This window comes from Gambusia affinis, linkage group LG07 (genome assembly GCF_019740435.1).
Source record: "Gambusia affinis linkage group LG07, SWU_Gaff_1.0, whole genome shotgun sequence".
NCBI classification, from domain to species: Eukaryota; Metazoa; Chordata; class Actinopteri; order Cyprinodontiformes; family Poeciliidae; genus Gambusia; species Gambusia affinis.
Genome location: NC_057874.1, coordinates 16,939,589 through 16,958,912, shown reverse-complemented (window position 1 = coordinate 16,958,912; position 19,324 = coordinate 16,939,589). Strand labels below are relative to the sequence as shown.

General features: G+C 38.2%; 1 protein-coding gene across 1 annotated transcript; it reads left to right on the top strand.

Moving 5' to 3' along the window:
* The first annotated feature begins 1,169 nt into the window (after window positions 1-1,169).
* Window positions 1,170-17,399, top strand: frs3 (fibroblast growth factor receptor substrate 3). Its single transcript, XM_044122032.1, has 7 exons — window positions 1,170-1,535; window positions 4,684-4,809; window positions 4,928-5,016; window positions 6,244-6,430; window positions 7,215-7,376; window positions 9,546-9,664; window positions 9,738-17,399. The coding sequence occupies exons 3-7, from the start codon at window positions 4,951-4,953 to the stop codon at window positions 11,034-11,036; spliced, it is 1,833 nt and encodes a 610-aa protein (XP_043977967.1). The 5' UTR covers window positions 1,170-1,535; window positions 4,684-4,809; window positions 4,928-4,950; the 3' UTR covers window positions 11,037-17,399.
* Window positions 17,400-19,324: the final 1,925 nt, after the last annotated feature.

Below are 19,324 nucleotides of genomic sequence, written 5' to 3'. Positions count from 1 at the left end.
AATACATTCAAATATAATCTAAAAGACCTCAAAGTCTCTTAGATTAGATATAGATGGCTGATGTAATGAGATACAAAAATTGGGAACTCAGAAATCACTGTGCGACCCTATAAGTGCAAATAAATACAGAGCTGTGAAGAAGTATCCTCCCACTTACAAGTTCCTTATGTTTTTGAATTTTGTCAAACTTTATTGACTCAAAACATTAGACACATTTTTACATCAGACAAAGATAATCTAATACATCTAATACAGTAAAAGGCAAATGTTTCCAATAACTGGCAAGGAGTCTTTTACCTCTCTACTTGGAGGTAAAAGTGACTCTACTTTAAGCCACTTTCTTAGCAGGATTGTTTCAATTCAGCCTCCATTTGAGGGATTTTGAACATAATCCCCCTGCTTCAACCAGATCTAAACTACACTTTGACTAGGCCACAGAACAACCTTTTTCTTAAGTTCATTCAGAGATGGACTTGATATGTGTATCTTGCTGCATTAGTCAAATCTGGGTGGGCAGTGTGTGAAATAATGCATGACACACGAAAAAATTTCCACTGGAAAGTTATGCAGTTATTTCTGCTTGTAAAGGAAGAAAATGTGTAAAAGTGAATGAGAAGACTGAAGTTTTTTGTTTTCATCCTACAAAACTTCATGTATTGACTACAGCTTATTCTTTTGCTTTTTGTTTTGGTTTCTATTGTCCCTGAGTTCAATTTTAGCAGTATAACTCTTTAAACATCAAGTTTTATTTGCATTGTGCACTATTGTAAATAATTAGTATTTTTAATGCACAAGAAAACATGGAGATTTTGGACATTTTTAAGTGAACCTACTCAGTTACACAATCTTTTGGACGGGAGTGTGTTGTTTTTTCTATAAGTATGCAGTAAGAATGCTGAAATGATGTCACTATAGGACGGTTTGTTGTACTTAATTCTGTTTTTATGCATTTGACGTTCTGTCTTTGTGTGAATCATTTTTGCTGTTGTTGCACAGAAACTTCCCCACTGAGTGACAATAAAGAATATTTCTATTTCCTATTTTTACTCTACATCCCAATTTCTTCGAGAAAATTAAAACAAACAAACATCTTAATCACAAACAACAACTTGCTAGTGTGCATGCATAAAAAAAGTCAGGGATGCTCCAGAGTTCCCAGTCCACTCGGTGAACTATGAGCCCCTCCTCCAAGACACACCTTTTCCTCCGTGGTCCTCCGGCGTTTCTTACCTTCTTTCCGCTCCTCTCAGCGTCGTTGTCTGGCTGTGAACTCTCACCCCAGCTGCTTGGGAAATGTCACACAGGCAGGGAGGCCCGTGCTGCAGTAGGGGGGCGTAATAGGAAGGAAAAAAATAACATTTTCTCCGTTCTCAGCGCATCATTCAGCAGAGGCTCTGCCGTGCAAGTGCCACATCCCGCTACCAACCACCACCACCAACAGCAGCAGCAGCCGCCGATAACGCACCGCAGTCTCGGTGCTCGTTTCGCATTAAACCTGATATATATTAATAAAAAAAAAAAGCCGTGGCAGACATGTGAGTAGCAACCCATCGCTGTCGTTCTCCACTTTCCCGTTGCCTGGTGTGTGTTACTGCTGTTGTAGCCTCAGCAGCAGCAGCGGCGGCGGACAGTGAGCCGTGTGGTGGCTCATTCTGCTGGGCTTGAATCTGCTCATTCAGAAGAGGGGGAGGGGGGCGTTCTTTAAATTATTACATGGAAAAAGATGGTTCCGATTCGGGCTGGCTAATTAGATCAGAAAGGTTGTGATTTTTTTCATCATTGTGGGTATTTTTTTCCAGCAGATTCCCCTGGCTGTGCCTGTGTGTTGGACGTGTAGCTTTAGCTGATTAGCCTTCTCGCAGTGAGTGAATGCAGCTGTGTGTCTCCAGTCAGATGTGGAGGCCCAGGTTAGAGCAGGAGCATAGTGCGGTGCTGCTATGATAATAATAATAATATTAATACTAATTCATAAAACGACAACAGAGATTATACATGTGAATGTTTGTTTGTAATCAGTGCCAAACTCAGCTGCTGGTTGATGTTTTTTATCCTGCCTGACTTGAGGAAGCACAGCTGGACTGGAAACTCTCAGAACTCACTGTACGACCCTAATTGCTGGATTTTTCCTGCTGTATTTTGCTTCTTTCTAGATTTTCAAGCTGCTATCAGATTATTCTTGACTTGCACTAATCAAAACCTGGTTATTTAGTGCATAATTTATATGAGGAAATACATTGTACAGAGTTGACACTGATATTAAGAAAAATAAATGAGCCAAAAAGCTAATGGCACTTTGAAATCCTCTGGTTTGTAATGATGCTGGGACTTCTGCTGTCATGTGGTCAAGCTCAGATACTATCACACTTTTTTTTTATTTAAGAATTACATTTAAGAGTTATTTTTGAGAATTCTTTACATTTATTAACACAATTTTAACTGCTTTTATAGTAATCAGGTCTTTATATAGTTAGATCTGTCACAAGATCTATGAAACGTGGATTTTAGAGAAATAAAGGGTATACTATCGTACATTAAAGGAAAATGCTTTAAAGTGCAGTTTGTGAACATTGGTACTGCTTTCCCATTGGTAAAAATAATAGTGCTTTTCTTTTCGGCATTTTAACTGAACCCAGTGTAAGAACCATGATTCAGCCTGATTTTAAAGTTTTCTGCAGTTTAAAAAAGCAGTGGAATTTCATTTAGTTAGTAGGTTAAAGATTATTATTTGTATGTTCTACAGATCTGCCTCATAAATAAGGCAACACTTTATAGTGTAATTGGACTGAAAATGTTTTTTGATTACCTCATTAAGTTATTTTTTTTTGTTCGAATTTATCTCATTTATTTAAATTATCTGATTGAAATACCTTGTTTATTTTATTATTATTGTTTGTATTGTTTAACTTCAATCAAATGCTTTAGGTAATCTTGGTTGCTGTTTTGCTTCTATCACCTATAAGCAGCTGCTGCTGGTTTTATGAAATATAATCTATATATAATCAATATAACTCCTACAAATTATGAAACACGAGGCTGAAATTAGTTCCAGATTTTCAGAGTAGCGTTTAAAGCCATATTATTGCTTAATTTTGGTGTCTGGACTTATGCTGATCAGCTCGCTTTCAAAATTTAGGACTCCTTAAATGCAGAATATTTAAGGTGCAGAATAGGAATTTGAGTATCTTTTTTTCATTCATGTTATAAAAGAAATGCTCTCAAGCAGCATTTCTAGTGCCTTGTAAATCCTTTTGCCAACTATTTGTCTGACAACCTCACATCTTGTTCAACTTTAATTTATTATTGGCCTAGAAGTTCAAAAAGTAGTAAAATTGCTTTCTAATGAGCAGCCCTTCAGACCGTAAATAAAAAAAACAACCCAAAAACCCACCTAAACAAATGGATTAATGATGAATTCTTAAATTTTTGTTTCCATTTTCTCATACTGGTTTTATTTTTTCTGAATGTATTTTGAGCTGGAAAATAATAAAAGAAAACTTTGCACTTTTTTTTTTTTTTTAAACTGTAGGAATTTGGTGGTACGGAGTCCTTGCAGCCTAAATATTTTAGATGATAATCTTTTACCTTGAATTAGCCGTGTTAATTTAAGTTAAATTACAAAAATGACACTATAAGCAAAATTTCTAGAATTCTGCTGGGATATCTTTATTATTTAATTTGCTACATGGATTTGGACACATCTATTTTAGCTAAGCTATATACTTGAATAATGTTTTTTAACTTCCCATTATGCTAAATAGGATACATATTTGCTGTCCTACCTGGGAAGAGTTCCACCAGGAGCATTGCCAAGCGATATTGGTGGGGTAATTGCATAGGCTGCATGCAAACAGATTTTCAATGGTGTTAACTTTTAATAAGGGAAACATTCTTCAGATACTATGGACTCTAGTGTTATTTAGTCTGAGTGGCATGATTATCTGACCAGAAGTTTACATAGACTTATTGTGTTTTTAATCTCTTCTTAAGGCCCCGATTGATTTGTGTTTGGGACTGTAGTCCAGTTGGAGGATTCTTTTTTTTTTTTTTTAACCTACTTTCAATCTTTTGAACCAAACTATCACTCTCAGATGAAGATAATTTGGTTAGGATGTTCTAGAAAAAAGCACAAACAACTGGAAGATGCTAGAACGCTGGTGTCAACAGCGATGGTTTTACGTTGCCACAGATTGAGAGGTGACTAGAACTGAAGTGCCTTGTTCAAAACCAACAGCTACAAGCTGCCAACATAGACGAACAAAATTTCTCTAGAGAAATTGTTTTTGGTTAGAGGACACTAATATTGAGCTTTCTATCCAAAATGACAGTAAAGATGAGATTTTCAAATCTACAAATACTGTTGTCAACCATGGTTATGGTGTGGGGCTGTTTTGCACCCTGTGGCATGGATGCAATGCAAATAACACCCAAATTATTCAAATTCACTTCTAATTAAGAGATTAATGGTTGAATCTTAGACATAATTTAGTGTTCCAACAGAAAAGGATCCTAAAAAAAAATTCAATGTTGCAATCTATTTGTTCCACCTGGAGAAAAAAAAAGATGTAAAATATATTGTTAGAAGTATAAAATTACTTGTATTAATTTTGATTGATTGACTGCATGTAAATTTATAACCACAACTGTAAACTTATTCCCTGAAACTTGTTCCTGTCTTTGTTTCAGGGGACAGAGCCGTCATCCTCTCTCAAAGATGTCCACGCAGGAGGCCTACTGGCTCGTGAAGCAGCTGCCCAGTAGAAGATCCTGGGATTGAGACGTGAATCCCTTTACACCGATGGCCTGGACTGAGTAAGAAACTTGAGACCGAATGTTTGACAGGGCACATTATTTTGTCCTTGTATATGTATGTACAGCTTAAAGCTGATGAATTTGAGAAGGCCTCCTTGTAAACTTTCATTGTCGACAGGTTTCAGCTGGCCTGCTGAAGCTATGGGGAGCTGCTGGAGCTGTCTGTACAGAGACCCCATCCGAGACAACCATCTCACCAAATTTAAGGTCTCCATTTTAAAACTTTTAACAGACAAATCCTTTGCTGTGCTGTCATTACAATTCTGGCCCATTTTGTTGGATGTAGTCAGCCTCTAAAACCTGTAGTCTCATGTATGTTTTTCTCAATTTCTGTGAAATTCTTACTTTTATTAACCTTTATTTCACCAGGAAAATTCCACAGAGATTAAAAATAGTTCTCATACAATAATTTTGGCCAGGACTGACAGCAGCACACAGTTTACAGAACATTCACAGCTAAATAGAAAAAGTTAACGCCGTCATAAATGAACTAGATTCCTAAATTAAAACATTTATAGACAAACGATTTCTTCCCCCAATCAGTAAAATTGTCTTAAAAACATTTAGTGATAATAGCACCTGTTATCACATGTTTTTCTGTACCTGGTCCCACGAAGATGGATCAGAAAACTGAAAATATTTTTTTTCAAGTTCACTTTAGGCACCAAGAGTAAAAGTAAGTTATCACTGCGAAGTGAATATCCTCTGGTGGATTTTCTATTTTGTGTAGGCCAACTATTATTATGGAAGAAATCCAAGTACAAGTTGGTTGGTGACATTTAATTGGTGATGTGTCACTCACTACATTGTATTATTTTGGATCCTTATTTTTTAGAAAAAAAATGTTTTTATGTCAACCTCCTGGACTTTTCACATATGTGTTTAACAACTTGTCTATTTATTTCTTCTTCATTTAAAAGAATTATGAAAACAAGTATTTTTTTAAAAGAACCCAAAACTTTAACACAGAGCAATAGATGTAATACTTAACATAACATGAAATGAAACACTGATTATAATCTTGTTTTTTGTACCCAAAATGTGCCAAAACATTTTTTTTTTCAGTTTTTTTTTTTTTTCAATACATCTGAACTGAAACTAGGTCAGTAAACACATCAACTTACTACATGCACTTTATTCTGAGTTTAGTAACAATCAGATCAATCAAGGAGAAAATTGTTTGATTTCAGTTTATTGGCTGATGGATTGATTCATCTTTCATTATGACACATAAAAGATAAAATAATTTTTTTTTGCTTCAAACAAGAACGGAATAATTGTTTTCTTAAGAGGAAAGGGAGAACGACATGCTTGCATAAATGCAGTCTAAAAAAACATGGTTAATGTATAACATTGTTGTGTTTTTTTTTTTCATGCTTTATTTTTGTTGTTTCCATACCTCTCATGATGTTATTGTGTTTCACCATCTTTCAGGTCATTAATGTTGATGATGAAGGCAACGAGCTGGGCTCTGGGATCATGGAGCTCACCCAGACTGAGCTCATTCTTCACACACGCAAAAGAGACGCCATCCGGTGGCCGTATCTCTGCCTGCGACGCTACGGCTATGACTCCAACCTGTTTTCCTTTGAGAGCGGCCGCCGCTGTCAGACAGGGCAGGGTGGGTAGCACGTTCTCAGTTTCTGTGTACAGTATGGTATTAATATACAAGAACACTGGATGTATTTTACATTAGTTGTAAAACCATTAGTGCTTTTCACCAGTTCGAATATCTTAAAGAAACCTTCAACCAGGAACAGTTGTTGACCACAAGATGCTGCTCTATGTTTCTGTAATGTAACAGTGAGCTCTGGAGATAGTTTTTTCTCTCTCTTTAGCTGTAGATATGGATCTTTTCAGATGACCAAAATATTTTTTAACTACCGGTATTTGATTTATCAACACACCTTAGCATTACTTGAATTTCATATCCTCTTGTCTTTCACATTTTGAGGAGTTGTTGAGAGTAATTGCTGTTTGTAAAAAATAAAAATATGGCAGTTTAATTTATTTTCTAAGATTTTTTTTCAATGTGCAAATTTGCCATGAAAATGCATTTTAATGTATTTTACACGAGTCAGTGGTCTTGAAGGGCACTAAATGACTTTTTGGTGTTTCTCTTGCCAAATTGTTGCTGTACAGTTGGTCTATTAATGTCAACACAGTACAAATGGTTACAAGTCATCTAGACTCAAGGGAGTTATGAAATGTGCAGAATTGTTGGCCTTTTCCTGTGAATAAGGAGTAAAAACATTACTGTTTACTGTTGTTTTTAATGCAATTTTCTTCTCCTCCTTATTTTACATGAACCACTGGGGCTATGTAAATAAACTTACCATGCTATGGATTTAATTTTATCCCTTTAATTCCTCTTACGTGCCATGTTTTGTTTGTGTTTAAACCAGGAATCTTTGCATTCAAGTGTTCACGGGCTGAAGAGATCTTCAACCTGCTCCAGGAGCTGATGCAATGCAACAGCATCAATGTGGTGGAGGAGTCAATGATGATGAGTCGAAGTGGCCACACACCAGAGATGGACATGTCTCGGACACCGCAGACTCCCAACAGTGAGTCACACCTGCTCATGCAACGCCTGCCAAACTTGCATGCAGCAATGCATTGATAGGATTTCTGCAAGCTTCAGTCAATTTAAATTTTAAGAGTTGAACAATTTACAAGGAAAAAATAACCCAAGGTAGCTTAACTTTCCTAACAAGTATCTCATATTTAAGAGACTGCAACAGGTTAAGTATACATTTATTCACTTAGGTTTGTGTTTAAGGCTCTAATGCCACCTATGTCTTTGACATCTTAAAATGCGATGCAGAAGTAGTGATTATTGTGGACAACTACTGAAGTCCCTACTTTTAAGCTAAACAAAGTTAATTAAATCTACACTTTTTCCACAGCAAAGTATCTGGATAGCCAACAATAACCTTTTTTCAAATCTTAATTCCAAACAAAAGTGTGTTCATTTTTATGCACTCAATACTCGGTTCTCCTCGTCTTTCTTGAATCATTGTGTCAAGGCAGCACATCTCATAGAGATGCCATGATCGCCTACTGAGCTACGATGGAAGCCCAGATTGCTTTGTCATCTGCTTTGTTGGGTCTGGTGATTTTTCTACAAGGTTAAAGGTCAGGGGCATTTACTGGCCAATCAAGAACATTGAGTCAGCTGTTGGTGCCTTTGGCAGTGTGGGCAGGTGCCAAGTCCTGCTGGAAAGTAGAATCAGCATCTTCATACTGCATGTCAACAGTGGGAAGCATGAAGTGCTCTAGATGTTTCTGGTAGATGACTGCTTTGGGTGTGGACTTCAGGAAATACAGAGGACCAACACCAGCAGATGATATGGCACCCCAAAACATCACAGAAACGTCACACTGGACTTCAAGCAATGTGGATTCTGTGCTTCGCCGCTCTTTCTGAAGTCTACTCCTTGTGAAGCTTCCTCAAATTCCTGAATGGATTTTGCTTGACAACCCTCTCAAGACTGCAGTTTTCCCTGTTGGAGGTGCAACTTTTTTCTTTCCACTTAATTTCTTTGGATATACTTGAATATAGCACTCTGGGGACAACTGATTTCTTCAGTAATGATTTTCTGACTTATTTTCCTTGTGGAGAGTGTTAGTGACTGTCTTCTGAACGTCTGTCCAATCAGCAGTCGCTCCCATAATTTGGTAGTCTACTGAGAATAAAAGACCATGTAAACCATGGTGTCCAGCCAGGGCAGTTGTCCTGTGACTTTTAGACATGTTTCTGTTCCAACAGAGCTAATTAAAATGGTTGAACTAACTCTTCAGTATGCTATACAGTTTGTCAGATGCCTGTTGATGAACCATCATTTAATTCAAGTGTGTTGACCCAGGGAAAGAACTAAAATATGCGGGACACCATTCCTTGAATATTCACTTTGGACACCCCTGATTTAGAGGGCTCCGCTACTGCCCTCAAGTGGTGAAAGAAAGAAGCTACAAGTTATTACGCTCTTTAACTCAGACATCTTCTGCATTACTAATTTATAGTTTTCTTTAAGGATTAGAAATTAAGTTCTTAAAGTCAATTTACTGTAATTTTCACAGTTTCTTTTAATCTTCTCAGAATTAATCTTTGTGGTGAAATTTTCCTTCAGTAGCTCAGAGTTTCTGTAGGTTTCACTAACTTAAATTTAAAACATTTTAAGCCCTTTTAGACCATTACCATTACCTATAACTCCACAGAAATGTATAAACTTTGTCCAGCTGAGTGGCTATAAATTTGTGCTTACCTATGATAGATCCAAAAAAGCTAGCTAGCTAAGGGTATGCTAGTAGTGACATACTGGTAGCCTCAACCACCTCAAATCACAGAATGCTTGGCAAGTTACAGAAAATAATGCTTAGAATATATTTTTGATTAAATAGTCATGCCAAGACAAAAATTAAGACCTGTGATTAACAAATTCATTTTCAAAAACTATGTTGGTCTTTGATATAAGAAATTTTAAGGCATTAATTTTGGATGCATTAGTTTAAGACTTTTTAAAGATTTATAAACACCCTGTATCCCTCCCAACTTCCTTCCCACATTTAGAATGTTTTCATTAATATCACCACAATTATTATAATATTTTTTTCAAATGCCTTTTAAGTGCTTGTTGAAATAACCATCCTTTTTAAGTACTGTAAAGAAAGTAATAAATCCAGCCAAATATTGTTTGATTGACTGTCGCCTTCCTGGTCTGTATTGCCTACAGCTCCAGCTTTTCCTGTCCAGTCCTTTCCAAACGGATATCCAGGTTATCCCATCAGAGGGGATTCCTCCCAACCATCTCTTGATGATCATGGACACAGCCTCATGGCTTTGGAAGACCAGGTAACTCCTGTTTGCACCTCATAGCATAATTCCTTTGAATCCCAAGCTTGAATCTGTCTGTATTTCCCAACAGACTCACACCTATGTGAATACCGTGAGTATGGACGGAGATCTTTCCATGCGTCACTGTGTGCACTCTCTACCTGAGGTGCGGCCTAGCGCTTTGCCCGAAACGACACGTGGAGCCATGCCTGTCGGAGGCCAAGGGAACCCACAGTCCAACATGAGATGCTGCCCGCTTGAGGAGCGCAAAGACCCACAGGTGTTCCTACAGCCGTCCTCGCAGGAGGTCAAGTTCATGTTGGGGCCCACTCCAGCTCAGCGCCATCTCATGGAGAGAGAGAGGCTCGGGCACAATCCTCACAACCTTCAGCCAGCAGAGGGTGCTACAGGTTCAGAGACGGAGGGGGACGAGCCTGGGATGCACTTGTGCAACTCTCACTCCTATCACCATTTCCATCACCACATGCACCGGCATCCGAGCCACGAGCACCCAGACAGCTCCCAGAGTGGCGAGCTCACCTACGAGAACATCAACGGCCTGCGGAGCGGCCGAAAGCAGCGCCTGAGCCCCAGCAGCGTGTCGCAGTCTGTGGGCTCGAGCAGCAGCAGCAGCACTGGGGATAGCCACTCACACTCACTGTTGCACTCACACGGCCACGGCCCTTCATCTCTGCCGCCTCAGGGCTACGCCTGTGAGAGGGGCATGGGCGGAGGCCACCGCCGGACAGCTCTTCTCAACTACGAAAACCTGCCCTCACTGCCACCTGTGTGGGAGTACAGCGCCTTGCAGCGGGATGATGAGCAGGAGGAGGACGATGAAGATCAGGATGAGGATGAATATGAAGAAGAGGAGGATGACTTTGATGAGTACGAGTTCTCAGAAGGCCCAGGAACACCCAACGGGTACCACCAGGACAGTCGGGGTATCCACCGAGACGCCCTTCAGAACTATGTCAACACAGAGCAGGTGCAGCCGACCCGGCTCCGGCACCCCTGTCCCCCGCATCCTCGGGCGTGTCGACCAGACAGCGCAGGGCGAATATTTAGCTTCGATTTCCGAAGGCGATCACGTTCAGGGGTCGGAGGTTGCGAGCACGGTCACATGCCTCCATCGCGGCAGCTGAATTACATCCAGGTGGACCTGGAGGAAGAACCTCCCCGCCAAGCCCTTGGCAGCGGGGGTGCCCAGCCACAGCACCAGCGTCTACCACCCAATCAATGTGGCCCGCCGGTACCCAGACGCAGCGAGTGCTACGCCGTGATTGACCTGAAGAAGACCGCTGCCATGTCCAACCTGCAGAAAGCACTGCCCAGGGATGATGGGACCTCCAGAAAGACTCGCCACAACAGCACAGACCTGCCTCTGTAAATGAAGTTCAGACTGGAGACAGATGAAGGCCTCATCCTCATGTTAGCACACTGGACCCTTCACTGTCATCCATCCATTCAAGAGTTGGGCTGACTAAAACGGTACAGGTACCTAATTAGAAACTCGGTGAAAGTGAATTGTGAATGGAAATGAGAAAAGTCTGAGGAGAATTTGAAGTTATCTTTATTTGTCAAACATCAGGTTAAAACTTTCTTAAGAGCATCAAGTTTCATATAAATATCTGAAGCCAGTGCCTTGCAGAAGTACTTGTGTCTCTTAAAGTTTTTCACAATTTGTAATGTTACGAACACAAATGTAAATGCCTTTATGAAGGGATTTTATGTGATGGACCAACACAAAGTAATACTTGATTGTGAAGGGAGTAAAAATTGGTATTTTTCGACAGGTTTAAAAGATTTACAGCCTTTGACAGGCTTTCTCCCAGGTTTGAACTGGAATTAGCTTCATCCATCATCTTATCAACTCTGACCAGCTTCCCTGGTCCTACTAAGGAAAACTGTCTCCCCAGCATGATGGTGCCTCCACTATGTTTCACAGTGAGGATGATGTTTTCAGGTTGATGTACAGATATGTTTTTTATTTACACCAGAAATTTAGACTCCTTATCATGCCAGCAAATCTTCCCACCTCAGCTGTGGATCACTGCAGCTCCTCCAGAGTCACTATAATCCTCTTGGCTGCCTGTATGTCCACAGGAGTAAAGTTGTGTTTTTGCAGAGATAAAATTAGTCACAGGTGAAAAGTATTGATTGATTAGATGACTTTGGAAGTCAGTTAGTTGCATTGAACTTTATTATTATTGTGCTGGTCCGTCTCATAAAATCCCAATGACATGCATTGAGGTTTGGTTCAGGTATGACGAGGTGTTTTGCAAGACGCTGTTTCTTCTAAATATGATACTTTATGCTTCGCTGTTGTCTAACAGAGGTCTTCATTTTTGGTGGAAGAAGTCATTGCCATACGGTATTATCAAGTTTGATATTACTTGCATTTCATTCATGTTTTTTTTTTTTTTTTTTTTTACATGTAATATTCTAAATATCAGAGATGCAGCCGTCATCAGAGAGGAACTATTGATGGCATGAAGGCAGGTCAACGGTTTCTTTTCTGACCGGTGTTCATACCTCATCACAAGCACTTAAATCTAATATTGTGGCTCGTATGTTTATTACTGTATGCCTAAAAAGCATTTTGCACACAATCCTATGGAATTGTATCGAATCATATTGTAGAAGCCGTCTTAACCGAGCAGTTTGAAAGGGGGAAGAAAAAAAACAGGATAAAAAGAAAAGATTGGGAGATTTGGAGAGTGGTACTTAACTGTATGACGGTAAACGTAGCACACGCGGAGTAAATTAAGTTTGGCTCTCTGCTGTTGGCATGCAGAAATCAAAATCGTAGCATATCATCCTCAGTCACATCTCCTGCATATCATTCCTGACGCAAGGGAGGGTGGGTCCATGCCAGTCACGTTGCACTTTTGACTTTAGGCCACTTTGTCACCACTGCAGCCACAGGTTGGGTCCTTTTTGCCACAAAAATGGGGGCCAAAAGGGACACTGTTCGACATCAGCTTCAATAGTTTAATAAAGTGTTCTCGGTTAGAGACGTTGATGACCTCAAACAGTGGCATTAAGCTGTAACCTCATGGGAACTGAGCTAAATCTGTGATTTATCAGTTAACAGGGCTGTTTTGAAGGGGGTCTAAGCATGTTGCAAAGTCATAAAGTTGCTTTTTTTAAGTTATTTATAAACCGTCTCAAATATTTATTTATTTATAACATATTTATTTATTCATTATGAAAAAAGTGTAATTTATTTTTCCTTCATACGATGACCAGCGTTTTGTAGTCCAGTAGATAATCTGGAGACCAAAGTTTCACCTCAAATTATCACTGGACTCTGGTGTATTACTGTTATTAATATGCTTAAGTATATTTTTGAAAAAAAAGAATGACTGTATTTATATTTTAAGTGCCAAATTGTAATTGCTACCAGTAGGAAGAATTAAAAAGTGAAATGTGCCATAGGGATTTTTTTAGGGGGAAATTGCGGGAGAGATGAGGCACAAAGTGAAAATGGGTGAAGAGGGGTACAAATAAATACAACAATCCAGTTTTTTGAAAGTTTTTCAAATTAAAATAATAAAAACCACACATTCCACCTCATCCACATCGATAGCCATGCTAAAAGGAAACACGAGAAGGATAATCTTTTAGTCTGATAATCACTGTTCTGGTGGTTTTTTGCTGCTACTTGTACATACTAACAGTAGCCCATATAAGCTACAGGTACATGTCAAAATGAGAAAAATAATGTGATGTCAGACTTTTTACCATGTTGTCAATAGGAATAGTGTCGTTGTCGTCTTCTGGTTTTATTTGTGGGCGGCAGGAATGTCACGGCTCATTTCGGAGGGGGTCAATATGGTCAAAACTTCGTTCCATGCAGGCAGATTTATCCTGAACTGACTGAAAGAAACAGTAAGGGAATCACAGGCATTCATCTTTATTCTGATTGCTCATATTAGCTTTGTGTGTAAAGCTGATGGAAAGAGAGATGGTTTTTAGATTTACTCTTGTGGAATCTTTGGAAGGCAGATTCACTGTGGCGTTTAACTCAAGGTGATCTTTTTGTCTTTCAGCCAGAGTGTTAATTTGAAACAGGTGCAGACTCTCAACTTCTGACGGGGGTTTTTTTTGGCTTCATAGACTGCTTTAGGTGTTAAACAAAGGAAAACACTGCAGATCACCATGTTAGTAAAACATATGTTTTATTTACAAAAAAAACTTTGAAATGATTTAATTAGTGATGGGGAAAAATATATCTGTATCTCAGTGACTGTGTCTTTCTCTACGTGGTACCTAAAATTCAGATTTTATCTGTGTGTCTATCAGTTAAAAGGGGGTGTTATGAAAAGTCATCTTGAAACTTTATATAGTTTTCTGTTATTCTCTCTACAAAATAATACTTGGTGGACCTGGGAGTTTGCTGAGCCCATCATAGGAACTTCTTCTCAGTCCCAACACTTGTAAGAATGGCCACAAAGAACATAATGGAGGAGCATTGTCGTGATGATGTCTTGAAAGCAGCGTGTAGGAAAGAGCAGGAGCTAAAGAGACGTAGCCCCATCTTCCAGGCGTCAAATTGCTTCGTCAATTTTTTTTTTAAGCCATGTTAAAAGTCATACAGCATTTTCATAACAACTGAAAGCAGATGGTTACCTAATAGTTGTGTAAAATGGCACAGTTTTGTTAATAAAGGACATAATACCCCTCTTTTAACATTTTTCCCACCTCTACAGTGTAACTTTTAGGACAGATTTTATTCTGACGCAGACTTTATTTCCAAGACCTTTTCATCTGAAGATGTTTTTGCTGAGTCTTTTTATTTTATTGCCTTTCAGTCATAGGTCTGATGGTCTGACATCTGAGGCCGTTTGTTCTAATGTGTGAGGATGAAACCTGAGGATGTCCTAAAAAGTACACTGCACAACTGCAGCAGAAGCTTCAAATAACTGCATCAGAAGTTGAGAGCTTGTATTTTATTTAGTTTTTGTACTGGATAAAAAAAAAAGACATCTTGAAGCCAACATTGATGGCTGAAGCATTGATGCACAGAGGGATGTTTACATTTTTGCAATAATAGGACTATTATTGTTTCACAGATCTAAATTGGAACATGTGAAGTGTGAAATCTGTAGCTTGTAGAGCTGTAAGCTATATGTGCGTGTTCGCCTTCAAGGAGCAGATGTAGAAAATCTACCAAAAAAGTGTTTTCTTTATTGTTACTTGACTCTTACATCACCATGCAGTAGGTGACCACTGAGAGTGCTTGTAGTGGATTATCTCGTGTTACAACTTTTAAAGCAGCGGTGTTTAATCTTACAAAAATCAGCAGGTGATCTATGTGTATTTTTGACATGTGGTTTTAAAGTCATTAAACTAACTGTGGTAACTACTTTTCTTATTAAATAATAAATTCACCAGTTTTTTAAAGCATCAGCACCAGCTTCTTTTGTGTTCATGTGCCAACAATCAGTAGAAATGGGAACATGAAACGAACATCCTCCAGGTCTTTCTGTTGCCAAGCCGTTAAGTGATCGTATTCCTCTCGAGGTCAAGCGAAGTGCAGCTCTGAGCTCAGTAACTCTGTGGAGGTGGATTCACGTCCATGCTGTCTCAAGGCTCTCAGAACTGTTGAGTGTTGATGCTTGAGGCCCTGTTTCACACAGGTGTTAAGAATGCCAGTTAAAATTAGTTTTTTGTAATCTGGGGGGCAAGTAGCTACAAGTTGAGATCATAAATCCATCCCATCAATAGTTTTGACAAACTGGATTTACAGAAGAAAGAAGTTGAAGTAAAAAAAAAAAAAAAGGGCTTGCTCTGTTTTTACTGTGCAAAATGTGATTGCGTCCATATACCTTGCGTGTTTATTTTATTTTATTTGCATTGTGCCTTGCATTCTCACACTGGTTTAACATTTTCTCTGCTGGAAGTGAAGGTGTTTTTTTTTGTTTGCTTGTTTGTTTGTTTTTAAAGGTGCCTGTTGGAAGTTTGGAGACACAACGAGGCTTAAAGGAAAACGTTTTCAATTTCAGGTTCTGAAAATAATGTGCCAACATCTGATTTGCATATCACTGCTTTGACGAGATTTTCACTGAAAGAATGTTTGAATCAGTTGGTTAAATTATAGTCTCTGCTCAGATTTGGAGAAGCATGTTGCCACTCTCTTGTCTTTGCTTTATTCCATGGTCTAAAAACTTTTTCTTTTTTTTTTTCAGAAACATTTGCCACAGAGTCCAAAATATATCTAAAATAAAATCATAAATCCTCTTTTGTGTAGAGTACAATAATAAGACTAAACTTTTCAGATGGTGTTTAAAGCTTACCAACATCTTGACTAGCTCTGCTCTCTGTTGAAGACATGTCTGCTCCTGTACATGGGTGTCAACAGCCATTACCTGCCATTGTGCCCCTGTGAAGGTTTAACGGAAAATATCAAGCACTTTAATGACTTCAGTTTGAAACAAGAAGACTTACATGATCATAAATGTATGTGGATCTTTTTCCTGTATGAAATTTTCACAAACTTGTGGTTTTCTTTTGCTTCCCATTGATGCAGCGCTATGGGAAAACATTTGTCCCTGTTAACAAGGCAGTAAACAGGATCATCATTGCCATCATACAGTTTGTCAGAGTTTCAAAGTCATTGGCTTTATGGAGCAGCTGTAGTTTACAACACTACCTGTGGGCGCCTCAGTAGCTGTTTTCTCCTGCTGATTTGTCTCATCTGGAAAAAGGTGAGACAAATAACTACATATATACACATTCACACTAAGGGCACTTTACAGTCACCAGATAATCCGACATGCATGTTCCTGAAGTCTGGGAGGAAACTGGAGTCTCCTGCAGAAACTGACGCATATACAGGAAAGAACATAAAAACTCCTCAGATCCCAGCTCTGCATCCTAAAATTATATTAAAATGGTGCCATTGAAGTTGCACTTTGAATCCGTTGGGATCATTTTTGATGTTGCATTTATAGCAAAGACTCGGGAGTGGCGTTATTGTACTTCTCCAACTCTTGGGTAGTCTTTTGAAATGTGGATGTCAACCTGTCAAATCTGAATGCACCATCATTGTTTTGTAAGAACTAACAAGAGCAGAAAATTGTTTCAGAAGACAAATTAATGAAGGCATAAATCATGACCGAAGCTGTGTATTGTCAAATAAAAGGAGTTAAATATCAGGGGATTGTGCTGAATTTCATGACAATCTGATTTCTCATCAGCTGACAACTGTTCTCGTAGTGACCATGGGAATACTTTATTTATTTATTTATTTATTTATTGTGCACTTCTCAAACATGGATTTTAATCGATGTGTACGTTTTTAAAGTAGGATTTAATTGAAATCTGGCATCAGATTCTAAAAAATGCAGTAAAACCAGAGAGACAAACCCAGCAGTCAGTGCCACACATCATCTTCACTAAGTTTCCATTCTCGTTTTAGTGATTTGCCTCTTTTTTTTTTTTTGTATGCATCATATTTAAAAATATCTTCCTTCGGACAACATTATCCAAATAACATGTTGTTAAACCTCAACTTTCTGTCCCAGCTGTGAGTAAAATCTGTCAAATACTGAAAGTATCAGAAGACTAATATCTCATGTTATAACTGTGTATTTTACTTTTAAATCTCTTTTTCTTGTCTGGGACTGGCTGTAATTGCCACCAGAGGGTGATGTACATGTACGGGTCTGAGCTGTACATTTTTCCTTTTTTTTGTGACAGATTTGTGTATTTATGTGCAGGTGGGAATAAAACTTTGTGACTACTATATGAATTTCTGAATGGAATGAGTGCCAAATATGCCTGAGCATGATAAATTGTGTTACTCAAGAGGAGCTGTCAGTACTTCTGACTCATGAACGTGAGACTTGAGTGACACTGCAGCCGAGGAAAAAAAAAAAAAATCACCAAAAAAAATTGAATGCACAGCTGAAGGGTTGATCATGCTCAATATTTTTGCTGAAAGTGCGAAAAACTTTAAGAATTTTTGTCTTGTTTTTAAAAAAAAGGGAAAAAAAGTTTATTCAAAAATATTTGTTGTATGTTTCTGTGTCCATCCATGGCTTAAAAATGCTGTCAGTGATGGTCTTCTTCATGCGCTATTATCAGTGAATATTAAAAGCTGATTTACTTTTTTTTTTTGGACTTGGTAAAAAAGAAAAAAAAACACATTTGGGTTACTTTCATTCTTGAATTATTCAGTTTTTGTGTGTTTCTAATCATCCCGAAAACAAAGTGAGCCTGACATTTGATGAATTTTATTCTCGATTTATTCAATTATTTGTCCAAAATGTAAAAGTAAATGTAATTCTAATATTAAAATGAAGCTATGAAAATATCTTGCTGTCCGCCACTGTCATTTTTAAAAATCTGTGTCCAATCTAGGATATTTCTTTGGTGGAGCCATGCCTCGCCACATTCATTACTAGTTTCAGATGAGATTTTATTTATTTATTTATTTATTTATTTTGACTACAGAGCATTAAACTTGAATGGTAGAAGAACTTGACTTTATGTGTAAAGCAAATATAATTGGTCCTCTGCAGGCGGTGTGTCAGTCATACCTCAGCAATATCTCTGCCTTCAAGGGAGGTGTGTTTGAACTCACTTGAAGCAGATGATCTTCAGTTGTCTGCAACTACCTGTTTATAAAGACAAATGATCAACCATCCATGTAGACGTAGTTATTTTGCCTTTGTTGTTTTTCTTTTTTTTTTTCCTTTGTCCAAAGTTTTAATAAGTTTAACTGTTTGTACAGTGCATGATCAGTCTCAGTGTAAACTTGTAAACCACTTTAATAATTCAGCATACAGAGAGTATCATCCTGCTTCAGCCTAGGGCATTAGAAGAGCAGACTTAAACAGTGTTCATATGTCTGTCCGGCTTAATGGTTGCTAAATTATTTAAACAAAGGAGATGAAAGCAGTTTTGTTGTTTTCACTTTAATATGCATTGTTAATCTGGATGGTTTTAGTTTAATAATTAATGCATTTTGTGAGAGAACACCTGGTAGATGCATGATTCTTGTTTTACTGGTTTATGAGACGGAAGGATTACTTTGACTGTTGAAAAAGTGGCATAACTAGTTTTTGTTTACAGGTTTCACAGCACATGGGTTGATCATGTAACAAGCAGGTACTTGCCACACAGAAGTTGGTGACATTGCCTTAGAAAAGTACTCATGGTCCTTAACCTGCATGTAGCAGCCACAAACTTACTGTACTCTTTACAAAATAGTTCAAGCTCAGCTTAAGTGGAAAGCTTAAGGTCCACAAGTTCTGTCTCACAACTTTTAGATGCTTCAGCACACCAGAGTCAAATAATCAGATGCCATGCTATATTACTAAAAAAGAGACATTTGAAATATTCCTAAAAACACTGTGGGAAAATGCATTGAATCAACCCTATACAGGTGATCTGCAGTAAAGTTTGCAAAGCAATTAAAACCTCCATATCTGGAGTCCAAACAACAAAGCTGAGATATGTTTAACTTTAATGACTCAGTGGATTATCAGAATGTGGCAGCAGAAGGACAAATAAATTTGTGGATGAGCTTGAAAGGAGAAGTGAATGCCATATAAAAAACACACAAAAAAAAAAAAAAAAAAAAAAACTTACATCAATGCAGAAGCAGTTTCCAAACTTGCTACTCGGAAGCTGATAAAAAATTAATTGGAAATGCTCCTTTTTTCA